The sequence below is a fragment of the Chenopodium album genome, chromosome 15 (genome assembly GCF_948465745.1).
Source record: "Chenopodium album chromosome 15, dcCheAlbu1.1, whole genome shotgun sequence".
Classification (NCBI taxonomy): domain Eukaryota; kingdom Viridiplantae; phylum Streptophyta; class Magnoliopsida; order Caryophyllales; family Amaranthaceae; genus Chenopodium; species Chenopodium album.
In genome coordinates, this window is record NC_137848.1 from 18,613,124 (window position 1) to 18,633,219 (window position 20,096).

At 35.0% G+C, this 20,096-nt stretch overlaps 1 protein-coding gene across 1 annotated transcript; it reads left to right on the forward strand.

Annotated features, from left to right (window-relative positions):
* Nucleotides 1-5,632: 5,632 nt before the first annotated feature.
* LOC145582036 (vacuole membrane protein KMS1-like) lies at nucleotides 5,633-18,397 on the forward strand. Its single transcript, XM_081639072.1, has 8 exons — nucleotides 5,633-6,036; nucleotides 7,828-8,039; nucleotides 8,351-8,429; nucleotides 8,789-9,088; nucleotides 10,400-10,557; nucleotides 16,994-17,110; nucleotides 17,214-17,393; nucleotides 17,831-18,397. The coding sequence occupies exons 1-8, from the start codon at nucleotides 5,955-5,957 to the stop codon at nucleotides 17,999-18,001; spliced, it is 1,299 nt and encodes a 432-aa protein (XP_081495198.1). The 5' UTR covers nucleotides 5,633-5,954; the 3' UTR covers nucleotides 18,002-18,397.
* The last annotated feature ends 1,699 nt before the right edge of the window (nucleotides 18,398-20,096 follow it).

The following is a 20,096-nucleotide window of genomic DNA, read 5'->3' on the forward strand; positions in this document are numbered from 1 at the left end:
CCGTGCCGTGCCGTGCCGGCTCCGCGGCGTGCCGTGCCGTGCCTGAAATTGGCACACCCCAGCCCACGGCACGGCACGGCCCACGTGCCTAGCGGGCCGTGCCGTGCAGGGCCGCGGGCCAAACCGTGCCACCCTTCTTTTTTTTTTAAAAAAAAAAAATAAATGATAAAAAAAAACGAATTAAAAACAACAATGCATATAATAAAAAAAAATACGAGTGCGATAATCCGAAAACACAAAAAATTGAAGAATAACTTATTTTATTATATGACGGTAGCCAGTACGAATGTACGATAATTCAATAATACAAAATTACAAAATAAGTAATGATAATTAAAAATCGTACAATAGTGTATGAATATTGAATAACTTCATTTATTATACGGAATACGAAGTTCGATAATACAAAAAGAATACAATAGTGTATAATGTAAATATGTAATCATGTAATTTTTATTGGTCGTCTTCGTCTTCGCCTTCGTCTTCATCTTCGTCTTCGTCTCCTAGAGGTTCAAGTTCATCCGCCAATGGAGTGGATTGAGAAGTATGAGAACTAAAAGAAGTCGACGTTCCTTCATCGTCGTCGTTTTGTGCATAAGTACGATTTTGAGAACGAGTTTCGGCATCCAACCAATCCTTGAAGCAAACATACATTTCAAGTGTTTCGGGTTTTAGTCTTGTTCTTCTATCGTCTAGAACTCTTCCCGACGCACTAAAAGCTCTTTCGGAAGCAACGGAGGAGACTTGGATAGCAAAAATATCACGAGCCATTGCCGACAAAATTGGATGTTTCACGGCTTGTGATTTCCACCAATCGAGGATGTCGAGGCCAAACTTCTCTTCATCGTCCATGCCTTTCATGAAGTCGTAACTTAAGTACATTTGCAACTCCGAAACATCGCTTTGTGTTCTCCTAGATGATGATGATTCTGTACCTGAATACTTAGACATCAAGTTAGCAGCTTGTGCAAATAAACCTTTGGCCCGTTTACTTACATTTTTGGATGTTTGAGAAGGGGCAAATCGAGACACGGTTCCATATTTACTTCCATAAACTCTATATAAATTAAAAAACTCATCCGTCACCTTATTCTTAAAAGTTTCAACATCATCTTCAAAATTCATGTTACTATAATAAATATCAATTAATAAAAAGGTGCCATCATATTTTTGTCTAGGATCTAAAATAGAAGCAAAAATATAAATCATAGGAATATCGGTGTAATATTTACGCCATTTATCCTCCATGGATGGAGGATATCCACGATAAACATGTTGTGATCGGTGTTCCGCAAAAAGTTGCAAGTAAACATGCATTGCTAAGAAAAGAATGAGCACAAGGATTATATACAGAAGAAAAACAATGTGTCATAGCATATAGTAATTGTAAAAACTGCATATATTTTTCACAATTAGCCCAATCATCTTCTAGTAAAGCATTTTGTGGAAATTTCATATTATAAAAAAGTGTTAAATGAACCTTGTACTCGATTGCCCGACTCAACATTTCATAGGTGGAGTTCTACCTAGTTGGACAATCCGGTGCTATTTTTATGGTTTTTATCCGTTGTTGCCTGCAAAATCCTTTCCATTCTTGATATCTCATGTTAGAGCTATTAATAGACATAATAGCATTCCTTATTTTGTGATAAAATGGACCAATTGCTTCTGTTCCATCCTTCACACACAAGTTAAGAACATGACAAATGCATCTAACATGAAGTGCATCTCCATCTAATATAACATCGTTCAATTGGGATTTGACCAAATTCGCACTATATGTCATAGAAGTTGCATTATCGAAAGTCATAGACATGATTTTATCCCTAAGACTATATGCATCAATGGCTTCCATTAAATGATGTGAAATGTTAAGACCGGTATGAGGGTATTCAAGCATTTTGAAATGAATGATGCGTTTTTGTAACATCCACTCATTATCTAACCAATGACAAGTAACACATAAATAGTGAAGTCCGTACCCACCATCCCATGCATCGGCGGTTAAAGAAACTCTACTAGGAAGATTAGCTAATTCATTTACTAATTTCAATTTGTACTCTAGATAAGTCTTCATGGCAGCAGATCGAACGGTTTTTCGGGAGATTTTTTTGTGTTTTGGTTGTAGTGCTCGGTTAATATAGTTGTTGAAGGCATCATTTTCGGCGAAAAGAAAAGGTTGTTCTGCATGTACAATCATTCTCCCAAGTTCATCCCTATCTCTCTCGTAATTGTAAATGAAACCTTGTGGATGGAATTGAGAAATTTTAGGTTGGGTTGGATCACTAGATGGTCCACCACATTTTTTTGTATGTCTAGTAAGGTGTCCCGTCCCTCCCTTGGTATCGGCCGAGAAAATTTTACCACAAGTCCAACACTTGCATTTTTTTCCATCTTTACTTAATTGATAATGTGTCCAACATTCACTCTTTCTTTTGGTTTGAGCAAAATCCTCTTCGGTACACCACTCTAATATGTTAGGATTTTGGGTGGATGGTTCACTCGACCCGGAGGCTTGTGTTTGGCTACCTTGGGAAGGAGGAGGAAAAGGAAATTCATATTGTTGAAATTGGGTTTGTTGAAATTGGGTCCAAGGAGCCATATCATCCATTTGTTCTTGCCCTCCCGTGTTTTGGGGATGAAAGAAAGGGGTGGAAGTGTTTGGAAAGGGCATGTTAGGAGAGGGAAAGGGCATGTTAGGGGGGGGCATAGACATTGAAGTGTTTGGGTTTGGTGATTCCCTACGTTTTGACTTGGCTTTTCTAGAGGAGGAGGAAACGTTCGGGTTTGATGCCATGATTAATTAATAATAATAACACAACTAACAATAACAAAGTAACAATTAACAGCAATAATAATAACAATAACAATAAGAATTAATTAGTAAGTACTTTTTTATATAAATTAAATTTTTAAAAATAATTATAATAATAGTAGATTACTTGGATCAATGAGATCCCAGGTAGGAGAGGTTAGGAGCGACGTTGTCCAGAGCCCAAATCCCGCCTTAGACAGATTTCAACAATCCAAATAACCCACAATTAAAATAGAAAGTAGTTTTTATATAATTAAGTAGTTCCAAGAATACAATAATAATAATAATAATAATAATAATAATAATAATAATAATAATAATAATAATAATAATAATAATAATAATAATAATAACAATAACAATAACAATAATAATAACAATAATAATAACAATAACAATAACAAATTAAAATAAAGTTGAGTTAGATCTTACAATGATGCTTCAATGCTTTCCCAAATTTATAATTTCTCGAACTTATAATTTCCCGAATTTTTAATTTCCCGAATGTAAATATAACAATTTTTTTTTTTTTTTTTTGGTAGTAGACTAATAAAAGTAATAATAGTAAAAATGTAAAATTTATAAGAGAGTAGGAATTTTTTTTTCTTTTCACAAAAGAGAGCAAGATTGTATGATTTGTAGGAATTTGAGAATTGAGAATTTAAGAGTAAGAATATTAGAGAATAAGAGAGAATAGATGATTTGATGAATTGTGATATTTTTGGAGGAAAATATGAGGTATTTATAGGGAATTTGGGTGGGAAAAGGGGGGGAAAACTAGCCGTTTTAGAGCTGTTGGAAAACGGCCATAAACGGTTAGTTTTCCAACGGTAAGGCACGGGCCGTGCCGTGCCGGGCCGTGCCTGGCTTCGTGCCGGGCCGTGCCACGTGCCGTTCCGGCGGGTCGTGCCAGCGTGCCGGCCCACGTGCCAGCCACAGTGCCACCCGCCGTGCCACGTGCCGTGCCCATGCCAGAATCCGGATTTTTGTTCACGGCACGGCCCACGGCCCACAGGTGGGCCGCTGTGCCGCCACCCGTGCCCGTGCCGGGCCGTGCCGGGCCCGCGCCGCCCGTGTGCCGGCACGGCCCGTGCCCATGTTTAGTTATGACTATTTTACGAAGAATCAAGTGAAGTTGGAACTTGCTAACGAGTGATCGACTTGGCACATATGTGCCTAGTTAGAAATTCCAGATTATTATGAGCTTTTTCCTTGGCCATTTGGAAGGGGCACGAACTAGCACGCCTGTGTTTGTTCGAACGAGGTGTTTTTTAGTTAGTTTTGACTATGTTTTGCCACTCTCTACTTTTAAACCCACTAAACCGTCCTGGTCCATCTCGTCCAATAACCACTTATTTTAGACTCGTCGTTAATCATCAAACAAGGTCATCATCGTCTTTTCAATGTTTCAACTTTTCATTGTAACTAGATTTAGAGTCACCCATCCTTATCATCCCACCGTACCGCTTCCCATTTTTTCAATCACAGCTCGCCGGCGGTCAGCGCACCTCTCCTTATCCTAGTTTATGTATGTTTTTATTGTATCTTTTTGCTTTGTATTGTTCTTCGGGTTTCTAGTTTTTAATAATACCCTTGCTCTGTTTGCTTATGAGTTGGAGCTTCTTACAGTAGTTCTAGGTTTGGAAGCTAACAAAGTGTGGTTGTTGTATTTGGAGTCTAGTTGGTCGGTTACCCTTGGATTTAGGGGTAGCACAGTTTAGCAGTACTTAGCTTGGGTTATTAGCTTGGTGGTTCTTTTAGTTGCATTCAGGGTGGGATTGTGTTGCGAGGAGTTGTCACATTGAATGTTTTGCCCCCCTTATGGTAGATTGGGCGGTTTCCTCTATGTTTGTGCTATTTTCCAGAGATAGGAGTTATTTGTGCAAGCAAAAAGTATTCCCTATATTTGGAGATTGTGGGGAGACAATAATTTTAAGGGGAGAGGTTTGTTTGCTTTTCTTAGCTTGTTGCTTCTTGGCTGCGGGATGATTTGGGTATTCATTCAGTTACTATCATCCCAGTGTCGGTGTCGGTGATGACAAAGTCAGTCATCAATAAAAAATTTCAATCTTGAAGGAGGCTTCCCATCTTTAATGTTAGGGGTAAGTAAAGTCCTCCATTTTCTTGCATTCTACATAGGTAGAATTGTAGAAAAGGAAGAACATGCGTTTCGGTGCAAGGTTTTTAATGGCAGAGTTGTTAATGCGACTCTCTTGGTATGGTTCCCAGACTATTAGAATGTAGCTGTGCTTTTCAATCTCGAAGAGTGGAGTCGTGTTATGAGTCCTTTTTTCGGCAAAGAGGTGCTTTCGACTTCCGATTATTTTGTCTCTACACTACTTTCATGATAAATTTGCATAGGTGTCATTGCAAGTTTCGGTTCCCTTCTTTGGTGTTAGCTTGCACTCTCTATCCAGCTCCACTATTTTGGTTCATTTGGCAACTATTGGTCTTGGAAAAGGTTTGGCAAGAACCTTTTGGTTATCTAGGCTTCGAGGTTATTGGTATGATGCAAGACATCTTTGATTTAATCATTTACTTTGTTTTCCCTCTAATAGATAAGTGGCAAATCCGATCTATGAGTTTGTTTGGATGTGTGGGTTTAGCTACGATACACAAGGTTTTTCTTTTGGTATTTGTGTGTTTAGCTAGGTGTGTTTGGTTATTTTTAGTTACTTGTTTTAGCTCTCTTAAGGGTGTAATTTGCTCTTTACTTATGAATTTCTTTTTGAAAAAGAAATAAAGAAATAGAGTCCTTAATAAAAGGCCGATGAAAGTCCAGGATGCTCTCCATGTAAACATGCGTAGTTAATTAAAACTTAAAACAACAATAAAATGGGGTAGCTCCCTCACTCTTTACGCAAACTCTGTTGGTTGAAGAGAGAGAGAAAAAAGAAAGGCTAAAAACACATTAAAATAAACCCAACAAATCATCACATAATTCTTATTGATTATATAATCATAGATCTGTTCGTTTTTTTGGTTTTCTCTATCAATTTCACTTCGAGCAAAATCATATTCCAACAAACATCATCTGGGCACTGTTTTTTTTGGTCCAAAAAAAAGGTGATGTTCTTGTTATAATTGTATAAAATTTGATTTTTCAAAAAAAAAATAAAAAAAAAGGGCGCATTTGAAGATGGGGTCCAAGAAAAAATCAAGCAATTCGTCTAATTCTTCTGCTGCTTCATCGTCTCAAGACCCTAATTCTTCGATCTCAGGTTACCCATTTATGATTACTCATATTAATTATTCTTATTGATTTTTCATTGTTATCAAGTTGTTATTGATTTATTATATTTGGGTATTTTTAAAAATTTGGTAGTTAGTAAATTGTGAAGTTATTTGTTGATTTGGCTCTGATTTCAATCTGGGTTTGGGTTATTTCCGCTGTTTTTAGCACAAAGTTGAGATTTTTTGTAAGTATTGGTTATAAATTTTAGGTTTTTCGGAGTTTCCATTATATGATACGAAGTATGATTTCCTAATTTATTTTAGCATTAGAAACCCAGATTTAAGTTGACTGCATAATAATGTAATGCTTTATTTATTTATTTATTTTATAGGTTTTTTTTGTTTACATGTATAGCATTACTGAAAAAAAAAAATTAGTTGTAAATTTGAGGTTGGACTTTGGGGTTCAATGTACTAGGAGCACTTAACTAGTTAGGTGATCAATAGAAAGCCTTAGTAGCCTCAACCTTCATGTAAGGCTATGTTTTGATCACTTGGAAGTTTGTATACTTATCTATAGGTACTAATGTGAATAATCAAATTTACTTAGGCTGGATTGAACTTAATCATACGATTTTGGGGGTCGCACGGAATTTGCTTGCAAATTGGAGCTGCTATGATGCGTGGTGGGTTTGTGTCTTGGTGTTGACTGTTGAGGCTATCTTGTGGCTTAAATTGAAAATGCAAGCTGCCGTGAGTGAGAAGCAGAGAAGGGGCAGCGACGGACTTGTAGACTCGTAGTGTTGGAGCACTGTGGTTGGGGAAGATGGCGAGGGAAGGTTAATGGTGAATCAAGGGAGTAGTGACTGCTGCTGTTGTGAGGCGGTGAGCAGTTGCTGCTGCTTTGCCGAGTGAATGGTGGTGTATGAGAGTGTTGTGGGTAAGCTGCAGTGAGGGAGTGCTGGTAGTTTGATGGCTGGTGGGCGTTTGGTTGCTGCTGCGGGTTGTGTTAGCAGCTAGATGTTGCTGGTAAATGCTGCTGCGTGTTGGTGATGCAAGGGAGATGAGGTAGGCTGGTGGTGTGGTTTTTGTGGTGAAGGTTAAGGGATGGGATTGGTGTAGGTTAGTGGTGTAGCCCTTGTTTGAATAAATTTAAACTTGTACTTGTAGATCTTATCTGAACTCATATTAACTTAGTACTTTAGTAGACCTGAAACATTTTTTTAGATAATAAGAACAAGGCCTAGTCTTTATGATCTGCTGTTTATCTCAGTTAACCAAGCTATTTTAATATTGCTTAACTTGAATTTTCTTTTACAATTGTTCACATAGATGACATGAGATGTGTCTTAACTGTAAAAGATCTTTTAATATTAATTGTTAATGGTTGCTTCATGCGAATCAAGGGTCAGGATCTGTAGTTAGAAAAGTTGGAGTTGGATTTGCCGTTTTGGCTTTTCTTGGAGTTTATATAACTATCCAGATTCATTGTAAATAATATTTTCTTACCTGCTTGTGTCATGATTTGCGACTTTTAAAGTCTCAACACCCCTTTACAACCTTTTATTTCTTCGAAACTACTACGTGGGCTATTGAGCATACATATCTGATTGTTTGTTATAGGGTGAAGCCATGTGAAACTTTATCTACTGTTTATGATCAAACTACGTTTTTCTTGTTTAACCATTAACGAGTTAGTTCCGCAGCAAGCTGGCTGTCTTTGACTCTTTGTAGCTTTTGGATGCAAGATCGGCATTTTAAAATGATGACATATTCTTGTTCTGCGCTCTAAAAGTTAATTGAAGAATTTTTCTGACACTTACATATGCTACATTCAGGACTACATGAGAAACATCAACATGAACTCGAGACTTTGACTTTGACTGCACAACCGGGTAGAACTTTGAAGTATTTTGTTTTTGCTATTTCTGATTATGTGAAGCAGTCAATTGCATATCTCTTGGCAAAAGGTGGTTGGCTTTTAGTCTTGAGTACCTTGGCAATGTCAAGTGTACTTCTCTTGGCAACTATTGAAGGTTCCCATGAAAAGGTATTTTGTTCTCTAATAATTTCTTATCTCATATTTTTCATGTAGATTGTAGACCTAAACAAGTTTTTCTTGGTATACTGTGCATATTGAGAAGCTATGGTTTAAAATTGGGTCAAAATTGATGCAATGTTATCAGTGCTTAGATTTATAAATGCTGGGTAATTTGTTTTTTCGTGCTTTTACGGTGTAAAGTTAAGGTTGAGATGGATCATTGTTTATTTGATGGATATATTATATCTTGGATTTTTTCATTCTAGAGAAACTCTAATCGTTGGTGACTAGGTTAATTCTGGTGTTGCTTTCTCTTGCAGCATGTTCAAGAGATTCTTCGGTACCTTCAGTTTGTATTATGGTGGACTGCTCTTGGTGTTGCATCTTCTATTGGACTAGGTAATGTGCAGTTTTTGAGATTATTTCTTGTGATTGTTGTATGCATTACTTGGTAGCAGCTGTATGAAGAAATTGAATTGGGGGTGCTGTCAGAGGTGAATATGACAAGCATATTAATTTGTTTTCGTCTTTTGTACTGTTTCAAACATCTTTTTGTGATTATCTCTTGCATAGTTGCAAATTGACTAATTACATAAATATTTCATGCCAATAAAATGCAATTTTAGCAGGAAACCTTCTCCTTCTCCTTAAATTTGAGCATCAGATTAGTTGTTTTAATTTGGAAACTTGAAAACAGCAGTGCATGCATTTTCAGCTCAGTAACATATATCCCTTGTTACTGCTTCTCCATTTGTCAGGATCCGGCTTGCACACTTTTGTTCTCTATCTGGGGCCACATATTGCCCTATTTACCATTAAAGCAATGCAATGTGGTCGAGTTGATTTGAAAAGTGCTCCATATGATACAATACAGTTGAAGCATGGTCCATCATGGCTTGACAAGGACTGCTCTGAATTTGGACCTCCATTATTTCAGTCTGTTGATGGTATAAGAGTTCCTCTTAGCAGCATTTTGCCACAAGTACAGTTAGAAGCTATTTTATGGGGTGTTGGAACTGCTTTGGGTGAACTTCCACCATATTTCATTTCTAGGGCAGGTATGATCCTCACATCATACGTTAGTATGCATTTTCACCCTGAAGTGTCGATATGTGTTTATGTTTATCAGCTAATGATATCAACTAAGTATGCTTGTTTACTTTTTATTTCTTTTTATATTCAAAACCTAATCTCTTTCACATGGTATGTTGAAGTTTAAGGATGTGTTTGTTACTGAATACTGACTTCTTGGTACAAGGATTGCTGATCTTCAATGTTGTCGAAATCTTGTTCTGGAATGTTTGGCTTTTTTTTTTACTCTACTAAGTGACACGACCTGATTTGTATTCACTGTATGATTCGAATAAGCAGTTTAGGGTTAGATCTCTATTGCTATCTGATTATTCAAAATTTCATACACATTTCATTAATTCCTAAACTTCATACACATTATTGAAACTGAGTTAAATTTTATGTTTCTGATTGCAACAAACTCAAAATATATGCTATCTTCGATGATTTGATCTATCCCTCAGTCCCCCAAACCATCATCGATGTCTTAAGAATATTCTCTCGAGTCTTGGCTAATATTATTATAGCATTTTCTTGATCATAGAATGGCTGATTTTTGGGTACTACGCTGTAAGTCTGTTTTTTTTTTTTTCTGTTTTTTTTTTTTTTTTGATATGCTAACAATAGTCGTTGTATGTTGCTTCTCACATATTCCAAACACTGAAAAGAGTATGCTTTCCTGGTTTTGGTGCAAATATGACCCATGCAGTTGTGTACCATGTTTGCCCTCCATCTGTTACTGCTCATGATACAGTGATAATACTGACATTGTCTGGTTTTTTGAACTGCATTTGATCCTTATTTTGGTTGTCTTCTTTCTGTATGATGCTGCTACTTATTTTAGGATTTCCTTGCTCTAAATCTTAGGTTATAGGCTAGAATGTGAAGACATATAAATTAATTTTTAGCGGCAATTGCTGTATTCGTGTTTTCTTGGTAGTACTGTTGAAAATCTTTTTCTTGTGATGTTATGGTCAGAATTTTTGCCAGTGGTACTGATTTTGCATGCTCTTGAAAAGTAATTTTTCTTGATTTGTTTATTCATTATCGGCCTTCTCTTTTTTTCTTCCAATTCAATATGTTATTGTATTTTTGTTCTTTTCCCGTTTTGTCTTCTCTCTACCCATTATATGCTGGCACTCTTTGAACATGTTTTCTTTTTAATGAAATTAGCAGTCTGCACTAATCCTGGATGAAATTAGCAGTCTGCACTAATCCTGGATGAAATTAGCAGTGTTATTCCTACTGAATGTTTTTACCTAGCTCATTATGTTAGACTTACCCAAATCTTTATTCAGCAAGCTTATCTGGAAGCAAATTGGACCCAATGGAGGAATTGGATGTGTCTTCCCCTGAAGACCATGGATTCATCGGCAAACACTTAACGCAATTGAAATATTGGTTCTTGTCTCATTCTCAGTACCTAAATGGTTGGACAATCTTACTTCTTGCTTCGGTTAGTTTGCTTTCTGCTCCTGATCTTTTAACATTGTCAATCTTTGGCATTTATCACCATACGAACGCTTGAGCATCCAGAATATAGATCTATGTCATATACAACTGATTCTCTAAAGTACGCTTGGTCTGAGGAAGGGTACCTCTTGAGTTCCTTGAATATGGAGAAGTTTGTGCCTACCCATTTTAGGCTGTGTTATTTTCCTGGATTCTGATACGATTATTTCTTATTTGACCAATACAGCCTTTTTTGTTACAACTTTTTTTTTTTTTTTTTTTTTTCTGTTTTTTGTTTTTTTATTTTTATTTTTTATTTGTATGTTTTAATTTTAGGGTTTGTTTTCACTCTTGTCAGGCTATCACTGCTCAGCTTATGTGACACAAGCTTAGAGGTGCATGCAATGCGTGCATTATTCCTTTTGTCTTCTATTTACTTGACACATATTTTCTTATCAAAATGTCTGTATTTTTTTGAAGGAAAATGATTATTATAAGAAGTTAAAAAAGGAAATATTGAGGATAGATTAACATTAATCGTACCGATATGTGCGTGATTTTATCATGAATTTTCAACTTAATTCCATTTTAGGAAGTATATTTAATGTTTATTATAAGGGCTACATATATCATTACCTTTTTTTTTATAAATAAAAGTTTATTTATTACTTGACAATTGACATGCATAAATGCCATTGTTCTAATACCTCTTTTTGAACTGGTATATTAATTTTCTCTATTTGACCCATAACTCACTATATATAGCCGCAAAAAAAAAATTTATCTCACTACCCATATGACCACACTGTATATATGGAAAAAATTAGCTCTTTACCCATTTACTATAATAAAAGAAAGATACTCATCTTCTCCTTTCATACAATAAGTACTATATTAATCGAATTGATTGCCTAAAATTAAAATAATTCATTAATAATTTTTTGTGTATTGTACATTACAAATTACATTAACATTAAAAAAATTAAACTAATTTGACTATAAAAACACACCTACATCGTTAAATTTTATCCTACAATATATCTATAACAACTCAATTTTACAACTATATTGTAGCATACATATTTGGTGAACTTGCTTTGTTATCTTACAATTTCAAATTACTAAAAATGGGGAAAAAAATTAAAAATAATCTAAAAGACTCAAATGCAACTTATTATATAACGGAAATACATCTACGGGGACTACTTAATTTGAGTAATTAAAAAAAAAAACGATTAAAATGGGACAACAAACCCAAATCATTCAAACAAAAAAAAAAAAGACGGTGTGAATAATTAACCAAGAATTGCAGTAGATGACGTATCGGTAATTCTAGATATAAAATAATGTATGTTCATGAATTAGTAATCTTCCAATGTAGTAGATTGGATGATGTAATTGTCAAACAATAAGCAATCCCTATAAATTCAATCAATATCATAATAATCAATTTCATTAAAATAATTAACGGTTTTTTCACCATATACCGTTGAGTTTTTTGTTTATTCACCATACACTCATGAATTTTTTCAAATTCATTATATACCCCTGAGTTGTTACAAAAATTTACCATGTACTCCTAATGACAACAAGATGAGTGGAATTTGATTAATTGTGAATCGAAACCTTAAATCTCTTCCTCCATCTCCGAAACCATGTACCCCTCTCATTTGTCCAATCTTTGAAATCACTCCAAATGTTCATGACCATATTCGCATGATCGATTTTGAGGATGAGAAAAAAGATATTTTGGGTGGTTTGAGGGTGGGAAAAAGAAATGTAGGTGATTTCGGAGGTAGGGGAATGTATTTAGGGTGGTTTCGGGTTATAATTAATCCTAATGATTGACAAAGTTCACAATCATTAGTCATCAAGGGTATATGGTGTATTTCTGTGAAAACTCGAGGGTGTAGGATGAATTTAAAAAAGTTCATGGGTATATGGTGAATAAACAAAAAACTCAAGGATATATGGTGAAAAACCTGAATAATTAAATTAAACTCAAAAAATAGATGACTACTTGAAAGAGCAAATGATTATTACTTGATTGAAGGCATGACAACTAACATTAACTGTTCAAAATTAGACAAAATTACATAATTTTTTTTGTAAAGATAGTAGAGGTTGGGAACTTATTAATGAAAAATAATAGATACTGAGGATTGATGAAGATAATATTTTTTTGGAGAGATTGAAGTGGGGGAAAAAAAAGACCCATAAAAGTAAAGGGTAGTTATTATTGGGAGGTGGTATACATTGGGTTTTTTTTTTTTTACTTAGTTTGGATGAAAAACTAATATGGTATTTTTTTTTTTAATGGTACCGTAGATTTTGTTCTTAATTTTTAAAATTTCCATGGCTAAAAGATATAAATAGATATATGATTATTATTTTGAAAATATGGTTATCTTTCCTATCAAACATTTTTTTTTGAAGAAGTATATATATTTCATTATTTTCATATAAACTGTATGATCAAAGACATTTATTTGTATTAAAAATAAAATTAAAAATTGAATGTGGTTTTGATTTTTCAAGGTGGCATGAGTAACATAATTGTTGTTATTTTTAAAGACAATTGTAAATTAATTTTTTTTTAAAAATCTCTTAATGAATGTAAAAAGAATGGGTGTTAGTAGCAGTTTATTTATTTATTTTTTATTTTTTTTTTCCCTGTTTTGTGTCATTTATTCAAAGGGTAATTTTGGCAATTAAAAAATTCCCAACCAAAAAGGGGAGTTCCCTTTAGTAATTAACATAGATTTAAGTATTTATTAAATGTAATCTATTTGAAGCTCTCTTAGTTCTGGAATTTTTGTTTTAAGATTTATAAAGTTTTATTGTTGATATGTTGGAAAATCACAACAGTAGAGTAGTAGGACTAGTTATCTCCTGAAAAGTTACTCCCTTTGTTATTCCTCACACTTTAAATTTAACACGTCCCTGAATTAAATTTGACTATTCCTTTTCTCTCTGCATTACATGAACCCATTTTAGTGTTCAGCCTTACAGTTTTCTGTACTTGTCTCAACTGCCAATATTTTCTGGCAATTAGGAGATGTTTGTTAATTATCAATGCGATAGAGCAGTACAAAACATATATATAACACCTCAAAGCCTCTAAAATGCAAAAATAATCATCTCCCCCCAACTTCATGGAAAGGTTTTAACCGGCCTACACTAAAACAAATAAGAAAAATCCTAAAACCAAGGAGCTAGAAGACCACTAGAACAAACTATAAAACTAAAGCTAGCAGCAGCACTGATAAACCTCTAAGCATAAACTAGCAGGTAGCATCAGAGCACAGAAAAACCTCTCAGAGAGCATCTTTCTGCAGTACATTAGAACAGCCCCCATAGTTCAAGACCAGAGCTCTACTGCCCGAACCTTTGTTTTGGACCCTGGAAGAATCTGAATAGCTATAGAACCTTGATCTCTCCCCTTAATGTAGTAACTGTCTACCCAGCGGACCCAAATTTTTATTTCTGGTATTCCAAAGCCCCAAGGAGCTTGCAAATAGCTGCTTAATTCCAAACAGGCAAACAGTCAATTGCCTGATGTTTCTTCCACCTCCTATCTTAGAATGACAGAGTGACAAAAGCTTTTTGGAGTATATCCCAAGTCCTTTTAAACAAACAATAGCCACTGCTGTTCTTTTCAAAACCAGTATGGGTAGAATGAATCTGATTTCAAAAGATCTGAATGCCAATTCCATGGCTGGATTTTATCAACTAGAGTTTTAAATCACAAAAATTGAAAACTTCTCAGGGAAGCTACTTTCTGGATCTTTAAGACTTGAGGGATGCTTGCCTTGTCACCAAGAATCACACCAGTTAAATTGACATCACTTTTTTTTTTTTTTTCTTTGTTAAATAATAGACTAGAAGCTTTAGAAAAGAGGTTTAGAGCATATAGCTATAAAGAAACTGCTGTAATATTTACTCCAGAAAATAACAACAAATCAATTGCAAACATATGGTGATTGGTAACTACCAATTTTTTGTTTTTCCTTATCTAATTATCATCCTTAGTAGTTTTTACTACCGAAAATTTAATGAATATAAGGGATGGAGGACATCAGAAACTCTGCCAATCAAGCTGGGCATCGCACCTCCAATGCACCTTATGTTGCTTTCCATTCCCAAAACAATCCTTATTGTCCTAGAAAAACATCTCAACTTTCTAATAATTCATCTTCCAAATGAAGTTGGAAACAGGGAAGATTGTGGGAGTCAGTCAGTGCAGGTCTACATGTTGGAACATGTATATATTTGCCTTTTGGATTCACATTTATATCATTGGGAGTTGAGGAAAATAGGAAATTATTGATATGTTTTTGTTATAAGGGGAATGCATGTAAATGAAAAACCGTAATTGTATACTCCCTTCGTCCCGAAATTAAGTGACAATTTACTTTTAACATTTAATTCCACCCACTCATTTCACTCCTCCTATTGACTTTTAAGGAATCACCAATCACTGTTTTAAGGAATCCAATTGCTTTATTTATTTGCATTAAAACCTGTGAAAAATAATAAATGAGCACTTAAATTTCAGGACGGAGGGAGTATTAAATTACGTTGATGTCTTTTGAGTGAAAAAAATGTCTTTTGCTAAATTTTCATGTACTTAGTAACACAACTAGTTAGTTATGATAATATAATTAAGTTATGCAAATGTCTTTTAGGTGAAAAGAGATGCTTCTTGAGGGAAAAGACATTCTTTCATGTACATCCCTCATTATCTATGAAAAGAGATGATTTTCCTAATGTGAATAGATGATAATGAGGAAAATCATTTACTCTTGCCTTTATTTTATTTTATTTTATTTTTTTTGACAATATTTGTTCATGAGTGTCAGAGTGTTAAAGACAAACACATTCACAAATATCTTGTAGATTGGTTTAGTTAAACAACCGAAATCAAACCGTCTTTTCTTTGTATCTCAATAGTTATATTGTGTTAACCCTTTTGTTTATTATAGAGGGTCTATAATAAACTATTAGGAAAGCGGCTATGCTATGTGCCTAAGAAGAAATATCCGGGTCCTCTCGTTGGTTAGTAGTATTACTACAGTCATCCGTAGCTACAATTCTAGTAATGTCTTCACTCTTCAGACACAATTTTACTACAGATCGTCAGTGGTGTACACAAAATATTGGTCTTGTACAAAAGATTGTTCAAGGCCCTTGCTTCCTTAGCTAGAACATCAGTAGCAGCATTAGTTGTCCTTGGTTCAAACCTCAGCTCTGTACCTATTAGCTCGCCCCAAAGTTCCCTGCTTTTTTTTTCAATAAAGTAGCTAGTCTGCTGGTCGCTCCTTTCTTATTCCCATTTATCAGGTATAGCACTTGTTTGCAGTCCGTGGAGATAATGCAGTTTCCCCAGGCATGGTGTTGAATCTGAGTAAAGGCTATGTAAACCGCATATAGTTCAGCTTCAATGGCACTGCAGCAGAATGTTATTGTATATGCTCCTTTGACCTAGTGGCCTCTGTGATCCCTACAAATTAGGGCACAACCCGATTCTTTTGTGGAGGGGAGGAAGGAGGCATTAGTGTTAATCTTGAGGTAGTTTGGTTGGGGAGGTGTCCAAAGGTTTGGGGTAGGCTTTTGGTAGACAGAGGGTTAGTGCTTGAGTAGATTCATTATGTTGCAGCCCACACACAGTTTGATTTTTCAGCTGAGATGGGGGTATACATTATCCTCCGTTATTATGACACTGCAAAAGGGGTAAATGAAACAATTATTATTTGACAAAGTCACATAAAATCAGGGCCAGGTTTGCGGGCTTTGTGTTGAGTGCAGATTAAAGAAAATGATGCTCTCTTTATCTCTCTTTATTTTCTGTAAGAAAATCAGAGACCCAGAAGTTTGCTTCAACTAGGGGAGAGAGAGGTGTTCGTTTACAAAAGTCACTTCTAGGATAAGAGCCTAAGACTTTGTTTACCTTGATAGAAATTTATTATTATTATTATTATTATTATTATTATTATTATTATTATTATTATTATTATTATTATTATTGTTATTGTTATTGTTATTGTTATTGTTATTGTTATTGTTATTGTTATTGTTATTGTTATTGTTATTGTTATTGTTATTGTTATTGTTATTGTTATTGTTATTGTTATTGTTATTGTTATTATTTATTATTGTTATTGTTATTGTTATTGTTATTGTTATTGTTATTGTTATTGTTATTGTTATTGTTATTGTTATTGTTATTATTTATTATTATTATTATTATTATTATTATTATTATTATTATTATTATAAATTGATACATGATTAGATTTTAGGTCTCATGTGCTTCCTTTAGAAAATAGCTACTTTTAAAATGATTACTATTGGTGAAGAGTGGAGTTTCATTTTATGCATGTTAGTGTTTCTTCATGCAAGGGTTATATAATCTGACGAGCAACCTATGTGTATTTTAGGTGCCGAATCCTCTTTTTGATCTGGCGGGTATAATGTGTGGACAATTTGGGATACCTTTTTGGCAGTTTTTCCTTGCTACATTAGTCGGAAAGGCAATTATAAAGACGCATATTCAGGTTGGTTGATGCTGTCCTGACTCATCTTGTTCCAAGCTTGAGGCATGTATGTATTCATTTGTATTTGTATTGATCTTGATCCACCTGTTTTTTCATACTGCAGACAATTTTTATCATCTCAGTATGCAACAATCAGCTCCTAAATTGGGTGGAGAATGAATTAATATGGGTGCTTAGTCATATACCTGGAGTTGCCGCTGTGCTGCCTACATTAGTTGCCAAACTTCATGCTGCTAAAGACAAGTATCTTGTTACTGCTCCACCAGTGGCTTCTAATGCTCAGGTAGGGGGTATTCCCTTAATATGCTTAAAGTTTCCTTGAATATCTAACAAGTCTTACATGTGGAAAAGGGTTGCTCAGATAAGGTTATATTCGTGTCCATTCAGTTCAGGTTATACTTCGTTTGCTATTTGTTCAATTGTTCATTTTGGGTAGGGTCAAATTTAGGTCTTATTTTAATTTGCTTATTATAATGTATCAATTAACTTTAATTACATTAATTTCGGGTCGGGACACTTAATTTTAGGTCTATTTTTCGTTTGTTGATTTTAATAGATTAATATATTTGATCACATTGTTTTTGGGATGGGGTCTGGTCTATTTAGTTTGGGTCATAAAAGGGTCACCTTATTATTGGTACAGTTGGGTTTGAGCCAAGGTTATTCTGGGTTTGTCATTTAGGTCAGATCAGTAAAGCATGTTTGAAACCATTGTTGCAGGTAAAGAAGTGGGGCCTTTCATTTAGTTCAATTTGGAATACTGTTGTATGGCTTGTCCTCCTGAACTTCTTCTTCAAGATTGTGAATTCCACTGCTCAGAGTTTTTTAAAGAAAGAGCAAGAAAAGGAACTATCCTCGTTCACAAAGAAGTCATCGATTCCAATACAGTGAAGAGGAAACCAGTTGAGGAACTTGAATCAAAGGTTTTGCTATGTGTTCCTCTTCTGCTTCAATCTCATGACAAGATGTAGTTACGGGAGATGGTTAAAAATTTGCGTATCAACTTCTTACAGTTAGAATTCTACCTCATATTCATCCTCCTGCAAGAGCCACTGCCTTAGATGCCTTGTATAGACATAGAAATAGGATTGATGGTGGCAAGGAGAAGTAACGGTTTAACATTTCTTATAGTGTTTGTCTTATTTAAGTTTAACTCAACCTGATGTTTGTACCTTCACGCTGGGTATTGGGAATTGGGATATGTCACGATTCATTCGTAATGCAAGAGACAAAAAAGTTCCTTGCATGTCTCTTCTTTTGCTGTCTTTACGCTTCATTCACTATTAGTATTTGATGAATTTGCATTTACGCTATTGAATATTCTACTGAGTTTATGGTTGACGGTACGAGTTGTGATGATAGTCTGTGTTATTTGAAAGTTCTATTATACAGTGTAAGCTAAGCCAGTAAGCCCTTCCAATTTCATTAGGCTAAACCAAATGAACCAGCACAAACAGAGACTTCACCTTATGATTTTCAGACTTTATACGAAGTACAATAATGAACCTTCTGCTCTTCCCTAGAACTGCAGCACTTTAGTCATGTTTCTTCCATGAAATCAAAATTTTCTACTTTTCTAAGTAATAATGTGGTGGTGGCGGCAATGTTGTTTTACTTAGTGATGGTGGTTGTGATGACGGCGGCTGACTTGTTGGTTGTTTGTATTTAGTGGCGTTAGTAATTTTAAGAAAGATATGAAAGGAAAACGAGGTACATGGTACTGGTTCAATATTTTATCTAGATGGATCCCTGTTTTATAAGTTAGACCGAACAATATTGCTCGAAATAAAATACACATGATCTATCAGTTTGTTTGGATAGAAGGAAATTGAAGGAAAAGAAGGGAAGAGAAAGGGAGGCGGGACTCTCTTGTTTGTGTAATAGTATGGGGGGAGGAGTCAGAGGAAGGGATAATTTCTCCACTCTTTTTAATAACCATAATTCCTTTAAAATTGGAGAGATTGGGAGGGAAAATTAAGCTCACCTTCCTCTACTTTTCTTTTCCCTTCCCTTTCTCCTTTTCCATTCCCTTCATTTCCTTCCTTATTTGCTATCCAAACAAAGCGTTAAAAGAAGGAATTTGGCTACGCTTTTTGAGATTGGCTGTGCTTGATCAACTTTCGATCTTTCATAATTCAGATTTCCCCCACCCCCCCCCCCCCCCTTTTTTACGAAGAATGAAATACCAAGTATGGAGTACAATATATTGCTATTATGCATCATTAAAAAAAAACAGAAACATATAAGTATTAGTGTATTACCCTTCCCTCTTGCAAAATTAGAAATAAACAAATCCCTCTCTCCCTTTCCTCACATTCTTTGTCATCCGAACATAGGAATGGTTTTCCTCCTTCCCCTCACTTCCTTCCCCATCTTTTCTACTCTTTCTTTATCCAATCAAGGTGTAAAGGTCATACAAATATAATTGGGCCCACACACTATGTTTGTTTTGTAGAAATTATGACAAATAGTAATTAATAATATAACAAATTTATCTGAATTAATTAATGTCGTGGCGTGACATAGCATCACCGCCGTAAAGTCGAATTTGCCCCGTACTTGTACACATGGACTCATAGCAATCGACCTCCAGGGTTACATGACTCTAACTCTTCGGTGTGCTACAAAGAGCTAGATTGAGAACACAATGATCAATGCCCAAAACAAGAAACTATTTTGTGCAATATTTTTGGAGTAAAGAAGAGAAGTATATCCTTTTTCTGTATGTCATTATGAAGTGGAGGGAACTTCAATTTATAGTGGAGTAGTAACCAAAGAAGGAAGCTAAGCCATTCACGGCAGTCATGCATGCCCAAGTCAAGGAGTATCAATTAAATCCCTTTAATCGAGTAATCACAAGCAATCAACCATTATGTACTTAGCCTCAAATGTGCACGGTTAGGCTTAAAATGGGTAATAGGAAGAAATAATTATGGCCAAAAAGTCACCTAATTGATATTTGCAAAATTGGTTATTGATCTTTTGA

What these genes read in the sequence shown, in the direction of transcription:
- LOC145582036 (XM_081639072.1), top strand. Translation starts at nt 5,955, where the DNA reads ATGGGGTCCAAGAAAAAATCAAGCAATTCGTCTAATTCTTCTGCTGCT. An exon ending in ATATTTCATTTCTAGGGCAG is followed by an intron (nt 9,089 to 10,399) that starts GTATGATCCTCA and finishes ATCTTTATTCAG; the next exon opens with CAAGCTTATCTGGAAGCAAA. An exon ending in CAGTGGCTTCTAATGCTCAG is followed by an intron (nt 17,394 to 17,830) that starts GTAGGGGGTATT and finishes CCATTGTTGCAG; the next exon opens with GTAAAGAAGTGGGGCCTTTC.